The 9710-nt window shown below is 44.6% G+C and overlaps 1 protein-coding gene across 1 annotated transcript; it reads left to right on the plus strand.

Annotated features, from left to right (window-relative positions):
* Positions 1-3824: 3824 nt before the first annotated feature.
* Positions 3825-9471, plus strand: chrna11 (cholinergic receptor, nicotinic, alpha 11). Its single transcript, XM_071517803.1, has 7 exons — positions 3825-3879; positions 4569-4763; positions 6504-6590; positions 7158-7267; positions 8737-8885; positions 8979-9098; positions 9177-9471. Exons 1-7 carry the CDS (start codon positions 3825-3827, stop codon positions 9469-9471), a joined length of 1011 nt encoding a protein of 336 aa, XP_071373904.1.
* Positions 9472-9710: the final 239 nt, after the last annotated feature.

The following is a 9710-nucleotide window of genomic DNA, read 5'->3' on the forward strand; positions in this document are numbered from 1 at the left end:
GTTCAGCGTTCTGTGCGTTAATGCCTGACACCTGGAGATAATAGCAGGTTTCATTTTCGTGGGTTGGGAGGTGAAAAGGTTGAGAACCAGGGGTCTAGAGACAGCAGCTGGCTGGTGCTTTGGTCGGTCCTTCAGTCTGGACTGCGTGAAGTCACGGAGGACTGTCTTTTCTGCAACTCTGAATCTTTTATGTGGATGGAAACTAATATTCTAGTCTGTTAGTAGAGATTTATGGTGCAAATGATTTCTAAGAAATGTTTTAAATGTTTTGTAGGACGAAAAGAACCAGGTGCTAACCACAAACATCTGGCTGCGGATGGTAAGGACCTGAGAGAGTGATAATGAATATCGCTGCTATTGTGGGTTTAGGTCATTTTCAAGTTTTTACATAAACTGGTTTGCATGGCCTTTAATGTGTAAAGTAAGTTTCATGACCTACTCTCTGCAAATCTCATACAAAATCCATTACAAAATCTTAAAAAATGCATGGTCGTCACTGTGAAATTAGGAGTGTTTTTCTGAAAGCTGACCTATTTGAAGCTAAAAGGTTCTCAGACAGAGATAGCAATGATATTCTGTTTGAACTCAAATAATATTCATACTGAACAACCAAGTGTTATGATGGAGACACCTTGTCTGCAGTAAAGTGGATAGACTGTATCTGCGTCTGTGTGTTTCAGAGTTGGTTTGACCACTATCTCCAGTGGAACCAGACTGAACATCCCGGAGTGAAAAATCTCCGCTTCACCACAGACCAGATATGGACACCAGACATCCTGCTCTACAACAGGTAACACACACACACTCACACACACCCGCTACACACACATACACATACACAGACACACACACACTTCACCGAGCAGTGTCCTAAGTTCCACCTTCCTCCTCTGTCCTTCCTTAGTGCAGATGATGACTTTGACTCCACCTTTAAGACCAATATTCTGGTCAATTCCAGTGGCTACGCCGAGTATCTTCCTCCAGGTGAGTCTCTCTCTCTCTCTCTCTCTCTCTCTCACTCTCTCTCTCTCCATCTCTCTCTCTATCCCCAGATGCCCTCTCTATCATTCATCCCTATCTCACCCCATCACTCCCTCATCTCTCTGAGGTGCAAAGGCAGCATCTCATTCTGCAATCTCTGCATGTCTCCCCTGTTTGTACACTTGACATTAATATTTTATTACTAAGAAAGAGCATCACCGGTTAGTCACTGTTATAGAATCCCAATGCTCTGACTAACACCTATAAATAGGAGACACTCGCTTCCCCCTTTCCTGTCTTTAGCCTGAACGCAAGACCCATGTAAGCCTGTGTAAGTAACGACTCCCCTGGGTTTCCACGGCTCTTTGCTTTTTACTTTCTCAGTCATTTCTCTCTACACCACATTAGAGCAGAGCTCCTGGGATCCTTTGTGCCAGGCTGGCCGAAATGGCCTTGTGGAGTCAAGATGAGGAATACAAGCTAAGAAAACCACCCTATCAATTTTACTCAGCGGCTATGTTTATTCATAAGGTGCTCCTGAATGTAAATAAAGCTCCTTAATGTTGTGGTTTGGATCAGAGCCAAAGAAGAAAAGAGAGCTGCGGTGCCATGGCCCGGTCTAATGAGGGGGAGCCAGGCTGTGCCACAATACGTGAGGAGACAGAGAAAGGAAAGAGAGCAGGAGAGAATGAGCGAATGGAGAGAGAAGAAGAAGCTGTGTGTGTGACCTGGGTTCTCCCTCATACAAGTCGGTTTGCAATTACTGGGGTCCTTTTGGCCCGGCTATTGTCAGGAGATAAAGGGCTACAGGTTTGTGGGTGTCAGGCAGGGAGCAGTAGCTTGACACCCAGCAGAGTTAATAATTCAAAGGCAGATGATCCCAGGTGAATGCTGCTGTATTATCATTTGGGGGGAATAGCTCTCATAGCTGCAGATCTAAAGGTCTTGTGCGATGTTTTGGTTTAATGGTGTAACAGGAGATAAGAGGAAATAGGTTTTAGTTGAAAGCTGGGTTGAGGCGATGTTTCCAAAAAGGTAATCTTGTCTCTAGGCCCGGTGATGCCGTCTTTGGAGGTGATTTTCGCGAGTGATGGAGTTTTATTTTGGGCGCTAAGCCGTGAGAGAGACGGTTCCAAGCTGCAGAAAAATCAGGGTGTCTTGTTTGAGAGTGTAGCTCCAAGGTTACTGGCTATCTGTGAGAGGCACGTTACTGTTACTAAAATATACATGTAGGTGCACAGTGCAGTACACTGCAAAGAGAGATAAAACTGCTTTTAGCTAATCAGTGTAATTTAGGGTTTAGTGCCTCAGCAGCTCATAATGGGAGTAATTATAGAGGGATCGTCCCCATGAAGCAAAGGCAAGCATTTGTGAGGACTTGGTGTTAGTAACTGGATTGTAGAGAACAACGCTTGAGAGCAATGTAGAGTGTTTTCATTTCATAAGCCTGATTCTTGGCTTCAAGGGGGTAAAATGGGCTGAATCATGGAATCAGGAGAAATAAGTCCTGCATTTTCTAATCAGCCTTTGAGTGTTGCTTGCATAATGAGGTGAAAGTAGGTTTTATAGCAGCAACTTAATTTGAGATCGTTTTTGTGTGATCAACCTCTGGTTTGTTCATAGCATCGGACCTGCTAATCTCTTCAAATTTGCTTTTTCAAACTCTGCTTTCATTCCACTCTAAAGCCTGATTTGCATGTCTGCAGGCTCATAATGAATGTCTTTGAGAGCTGTTTGTTAGGCTCCACTGGCATTTCGGTACTGTGTGCAAGTGAAAGTCTCAATAGACTTGATTCGTTCATTTCAGTAATTACTTTAATGCTGAAGTTTGCCAGCGACCTCTACGAGGATTCTCCAACCCTTGGATTCTCTGTGTGGGGGTGGATGTGGGTGCGCAGGCGTGTACGTATGTGTGTGTATGCATGATTTTGTGTATGCGCATGTGTCTATGTACAGTATGTGCATGTGTGAGTGCGTTTAATTTTGCATAATAAAAGTGATAATCTGATTATTGGCGCTGTGGAAAATCTCACTTTTGAATTTCACTGTTGATGTTTTCTTGTATTACTGAGACTTAGGTAACAGCAGTTTGTGCAGGCAGAGCATAGACAAAGCATCTGTTTGCAGAAGAGAATATCTTAAAGCTATGAGTGACAATATGTTTCTTTCTCTGATCACATCTCTTTGATAAGGTTGTCTCTAATCTATAGTCTTTGCTTCCACCTCACCAGCCACCAAACTCAATTTCAAAACCCCAAACTCTCTGCAGACCCGCGCAATATTAATAAAAATCATACTGCAATATTGTGCAAGGGATTGTGATACATGTGGCCATATAATCTTTTCTACACCATTTCTATCTAAAATATAAAAAAGTAAGGTGGGGGAGATGAGATATCAGTGGTTAGGACTGGCTGGATCTGAAAAAAATAAATGATTTTCTCTGACAGGCATCTTGTTCAAGAGGTTTTCTGAAACACTTTTCCCTCAAGGAAAAAAATGCAACCTCTCTACTGGAAATTGATGCGGTCAATATTGTCGTTTGGATATTGTTTCAATTGATAGTGCAGCCCTAACTCCCTGCCTCCCACCCTCCTCCTTTCGCTCTCTCTCTGTTTGACTAATGGTTTCTTTTGATGTGATCACTACACGTCTCTGCTTTTAGCTGGAGTTGTCAAAATAAAGGAGTTTTAGAATTTAAATTCTGTCTCTCTTTATCCCTTTTCTCAGGAATCTTCATGAGCACATGCAATGTAGACGTTCGCTGGTTCCCCTTTGATATCCAGAAGTGTGAGCTGAAGTTCGGCTCCTGGACGTACGACGGCTGGCTGCTGGACCTGCAGATGAACGAGGCTGACATCTCAGGCTACATGCCCAACGGAGAGTGGGACCTAGTGGGTGAGTAGGGTGAACTCACTGCGTGGTATACACCCTGTAACTGAGTGTAGTGTGATTTTGTGTTTTATGTGGATTTAGTCTATTATTGAGTCCTCAAATCATAATCTTTATTTTTCATAAAATGAAAAAATCTGCCAATGGGGTTAGATAATTTCACTTGTTTCCAATGTGAATCAACTTGTTTCAAGAGTTTTGTAGAACCAAGTTTCATTTTCTTGATAGTAGTGCAGTGATCTGCCTTATTCTGACTTTCTCATTTCTAGAAAATTCCTGAAACGGGTGAAACTGCATTAGAAACAAGTGGAGTTATCTCAACTCATTGACAGAATTTTTCTCTTGGTTTAAGAAAAATAAGATTTGAAGGCTGAATATTAAACTAAATGACTCGTTAAGATGGACGTTTTTTGCAGTGTGTGCTGATGCATAACAGATTGCAGCGAAATCTGACAAAAAGATTCTGTTGTATCGCATTGTATCGTATCGTATATTGTATCGTATTGTATATTGTGTCGGATCATATCGTATATTGTATTGTATATTGTATCGTATCGTATCGTATCATATCATATAATATCATATGGTATGGCATGGTATCATATCGTATTACATCACATGGCATCATATCGAAAGCTGAATCATATCGTTGTTTCTGTCTCAATCAGTCTGTCTCTGTCTCCCTGTCCTTCCAGGAGTGCCCGGCTCCAGGAACGAGGCTTTCTACGACTGCTGTAAGGAGCCGTACCCCGACGTGACGTTTGTTGTGACCATCCGGCGGCGGACGCTCTACTACGCCCTGAACCTGCTCATCCCCTGTGTGCTGCTGTCCTCCATGACCCTGCTCATCTTTGTGCTGCCCGCTGACTCTGGGGAGAAGATCTCACTGGGTGAGTGGACCAAAGAGAGCTACGGGAGAGGAAACAGACGGGTAAAAGGCAAGTGGAGGAGGAGAAGCGGTCGAAAAGACGACTAGAGGCCAGAGAAGTGGGCTTAGAGGCTGGAGGGTTGCTAGTTTCAATCCTCGGACCAGCTGGGAAATCTGGCTGGAAAAGGCGAACGCTCCCCCATCCCTAAACATCGAGCCTAATGATGAAGTGCCCTTAAGCAAAGCACTTTATCTCCAACTGCTCCGGTAGAGCTGATTCAGTTCAAGACTGTGATCTCCCAGGTGTGAATGTCTGAGTGTGTAGCAGGGCATAGCTGAAAAAGAGCATACATGTGTAAAGGTAAAAAAGTAAAAAAAATAAAAAAAAGTGACATGGGAGACTTTAGTGGAGGGATGAAAGAGCCGAGGGAGAGGGTGAGGAGCTGGGGGAAGGGGGGTAGTGGGGGATGGGGGGGGGGGGTTACACGATGAAATAGAAAGATGAGAAAGGCGAGCCGAAGGTAGAGGAGGGAGAGAGATGAATGCGTGTGGGACGGTAGCAAAAAGGGAACACAGACAGGAGAGGAATACGAAGAGGATGAGAGAGGACAGCGTAGAGGGAGGGAGAATGATGAAGAGGCAAAGGTGGCAGACTACTAACTAATAGGATGGAGAGAGAGCGGAAGCAGACCTTTGATCAACCTGGAGTTAAATACAGTAGTTAATACATTTGAGAGTCACACTGCTTGGAGTACCAGATGAGTGAGGTTTCACTCTCATCAGAACAATACAGATAAGCTGTCAATCACAGAAAACTAAATTCACTTACAATACTTTCCTCTGATTATCTAAGCTTTCTGGCCATATAGCATTGTCCTGATTCTATTGTCCTTATACAGGCTGGAAAAAGGTTAAAACAAAAGATAAATACTATTTGACCCATGTCTGAGTGGAGGAGAAGGATCAAGACTAACACAAAGTGAGGGAGGCCCCAGAGGGAAACAGCAACAGTCATGTCAAAGCATATCCTCAACTCAAACACAGGATGCATTACGCAGCATTTCACTACAGAAAAAATGCCAAGCCTTACACACACGGCCAATTAACCTATTGATGTAATTAAGGCTAGTGAATTGATTAGGGAGAGAGAGCTTACACACTGCCTTCCAGGAATAAACTCTGTCACTGTGCTTGATGGAAGAGGCACTGGGACACCGGGTGTCTGGGCCCTTAGGTGCAGAGGAGCTTTACACAGAAAGAACCGTCTATTTGAAAAGAAACAACTTAAAAGAAGCATTTATTATATTTTTTAATATCCTTAAAGGGCATTCATTTTCTATCTCTCATTGGACCGGTGTTTAATTGAGTGCTTTTGAATAGGGCCAAGTTATGCCAGGAAAGCACTCTTTAAATTTGGTCAGAAAAGTGAGACAGATAATGTGCAGAAAAAGATAAATGAAGAGGTGGAGATGAGTTTGTGAGCAGGAGCGTACAGGTGTGTGTTCACATGCACACAGGCGCAGGTTGGATTACTTAAGGCTTGCGGTTTGCTGTTTGGAAGTGCGGTAGTGCGTCTACTGCAGTAGAATATGCCCAAAAGTTATTCACTGTACGAGCATTAGTCTTTCATGTTTAATTAATTTGTATTAAAATAAATCGAACCTAATCTAATCCTTTGAAGTCAGCTATCTTGAGTTTGACGATTTGTCAAAATACTGAGCATCTATCTCTCTCTCTCTCTCTCTCTCTCTTCTCTTCCCAGGTATCACAGTGTTGCTGTCTCTTACTGTTTTCATGTTGCTGGTCGCAGAGATCATGCCAGCCACATCCGACTCCATCCCTCTTATAGGTAAGTGTGTGTGTGTAGGTGTGTGTGTGTGTGTGTGTGTGTGTGTGTTTTCATGAGTGGTCCGGTTTCATAACTGGGCCCATGAAACTCATTCAAAACCTATTGGTATAACAAAAATTTATGAGCGTCAATAGGAAAATAAGAGGTTTTACTATTAATTTCTTTTTTTTTGGTGGGAGATATGAGGTTTCCATGTGACAGCGGCAGTAAACATTTGCTCTTTCATGTTTGTGCTTGAAGTAATTGTCCCTGAGCGGTGCAGGAACTAGCTTCTGGTTGAGCTCTGGTGATTTTAGCCATCTGGTCGCCCTTAAATTTAATTGGCTAAATTGATCGTGGGCCCACTGCTGGAAATTATGTTTAGTGAGCTAAGTGTGCGGCCAGAGACAGATGCGATGCCTTCTTTGCCTAAAGACACAAATCCTGACCATTAAAAACTCAAGAAAAAAATGCAGTGTCATGATCATCAGAACATTGCTTTCAGCATTTCTTATTAAAAATGGCTGCCATGATGCAGTTTTAGCCTGTAATGAAATCTAACGCTGTTCCATACCGTGCTCCTCCCAGGTCAGTACTTTGCCAGTATAATGATCATCGTTGGGATGTCAGTCATTGCGACAGTGGTGGTTCTGCAGTATCATCACCACGACCCAAACGGAGGAAACATGCCCAAATGGGTGAGGCCAGCGCTCACGCTGTTCATCAATACTTCATATGCATGATCAGTTACATACATTTTTCGGTCCAGCTTGCCAAATCTTTATTTCAGATATTGTATATTATTTTTTTTATCAAGGTCTGTTTCAGTTTTAGTTTCATACCTCCGCTCTACTATTTTCAATACCATTTCATCCATCTGTCATTGCTACCTTTGCTCCTCTGCCACCGTTTCTTCTCTCTCTTTATTCTCTCATTTCCCCTGTTGTGACTCATCCAGCAGGAAGTGTCAGTCTGTCTGAGCGTGCTCATCAAATGCATCGCCGCAGCCTTCAACGGGAGTGTGCTTTCAAAGCACTCTGGATCTGTGGGCGGATTTGACTTGACTCATTCCATCTTCCTATTTTTTTCACCTTCTGTTAAATGCTAAAAACATGCGTCAAGACTTTTTCCAAAGCAAGATTTAACCTTGAATGTAAAGGTGAAAGTAAAGGTCTGAAAATAAAGGTAAAAAATTTAACTGCAAAAAATTGACAAATCTACATTTATCAATAAGCACACGAATAGTGAATGAGGGCGAACAGATGCTGTATGGATCGGCACATCTGCAAGGACTTTCTGTTGATGAATGGCCTGTTCAGACAGTCCGATGGCCAATTAATGAACTAATTGATGTGGTTCAGAGCGGGGCATCGAACCGGCACTGTTCATAATTGCACACTGGACAAAAACAACAACATCAACAGCAGCAGTAACAGGGACTGCTACCTGGCCAGCGAACATGCTCAGGAGAGACTAATTGAGCAGTCATCTGGACATTAGCTACTCATTAGAAAACCAGACACCCATCTGGATGCTGTTGGGCCAGTATGCCCTTTCTGGGGGCTTGTCCTCTCTCTCCAAGGGAGTTTTCATACAGTGGAGCAGCAAAGAGCAGACCAGACGTGGAACAGAACAGTTTCAAATTTGTACCCGCTTACCAGAAGACATTCTGCTCTTAACTAAATGCTGTAGGTAATTGAAACCGTAGTGTAAGCTCATTACAGTCATGCAACAGTAATCTGCCACTCAGTCCTGTTAATTCCACAGTTTGAATTTCAATCAGAGAGTAACCTCTCTGCTGGGAATCCAGTGAAAGCAGTAAACCTGCTTTGCCTCGGGCGTTTTCACTGGGCGTCCCTGGTGAGGATCTCACACATGTGCTTACACAAGTACTGTTGCATTTAGAAGCAAAAGGCGAGGTCGGAAATAGCATCAATACCAATCCTCAACAAATGGAGCTATTAGCCTAACTTAACTGCAGTGGCGGCGTGATGTGAAGGTCAAGGTGTGTGGGTGGTTTTCTGTTCCTGGTGGCTCTCAGTGCTTTGCATCTTTCTGTTTTTTTCTTCTGGTTCCTTGTGTGCTCTTATGCTCTCTAGATGCTTCTCTCTCTCTCGCTCCCTGTTCTCCCCTTTTTTTCATATTTCTCTCCCTTTCTCTCTCTCAGGTGCGGGTCGTCTTGCTGCAGTGGGTAGCGTGGTTCCTGCGTATGAAGCGTCCGGGGGAGAGCGATGACCCGGAGCGGCCCCCCTGCGCCCCCCACCTGCGCCGCTGCTCCTCGGGCTCGCAGAGCGGGAGCATCCCCAACCCTCTGGAGCCCACCCTCCATCCGCTGCACCCGCAGAACCTGGCTCCTCTCCAGACAGGGCCGCTCCACGCAGGACACCCCCACCTCCACGTCCAGTCCAGCGCTAACAACAACGGGAACCTTCTTTATATGGGCTTCCAGGCCCTGGAGGACCCTACGCTGCTCCCGGACCCGGTCCAGAGGAACAGCATCTCGACAGGGCCTCGAGTGGCAGGAAGCCCGCCTCCGCACCTGCCGACTAAGTTCTGCAGTTCCCCGCCGCCCCCGACCCCCAATAACGACACTGCAGGCTGTCCCAGCACGGTCTCCAGCGGTGGGGGCTTTGGAGGGGGGCCGGGAGGGATCGGAGGCTGCTCCTCTGGGGGGTTAGGAGACCCCCAGCTGCAGGCTATCCTGGAGGAGGTGCGCTACATGGCAGACCGCTTCCGGGAGCAGGACGAGGCGGAGAGTATGGCTGACCAGTGGAAATTTGCAGCCGCTGTAATCGACCGCCTGTGTCTGGTGGCATTCAGTGTTTTCAACATCATATGCACCATCTCTATTCTCATGTCCGCTCCCAACTTTGTGGAGGCTATTTCCAAGGATTTTGTTTGAAAACAAAGAGGAAAAAAGAGGAGGAGGAGTGTTAAGGAAGGGAAGAGGGGAAATGAAGGTAGAATGTTGGATTGAGTGGGCCTGGATCCAGAAAATTACATTTTCAAAGGATTGTAGGCCCCATGTGTGATTGGGAGGGACTGGGAAATGGAAAAAAAAAACAAATGATTTTCTTTGTGATCCATCCAGTTTTATAAGGAGAAAACAGATGAGAAAAGGAATGTACAGTGAAGTTAAGA

The sequence above is a fragment of the Centroberyx affinis genome, unplaced genomic scaffold (genome assembly GCF_046629955.1).
Source record: "Centroberyx affinis isolate AG114_WGS23_722 - 3 ecotype Tasmania unplaced genomic scaffold, CSIRO-AGI_Caff_v1 ptg000046l_1, whole genome shotgun sequence".
Lineage (NCBI taxonomy): Eukaryota > Metazoa > Chordata > Actinopteri > Beryciformes > Berycidae > Centroberyx > Centroberyx affinis.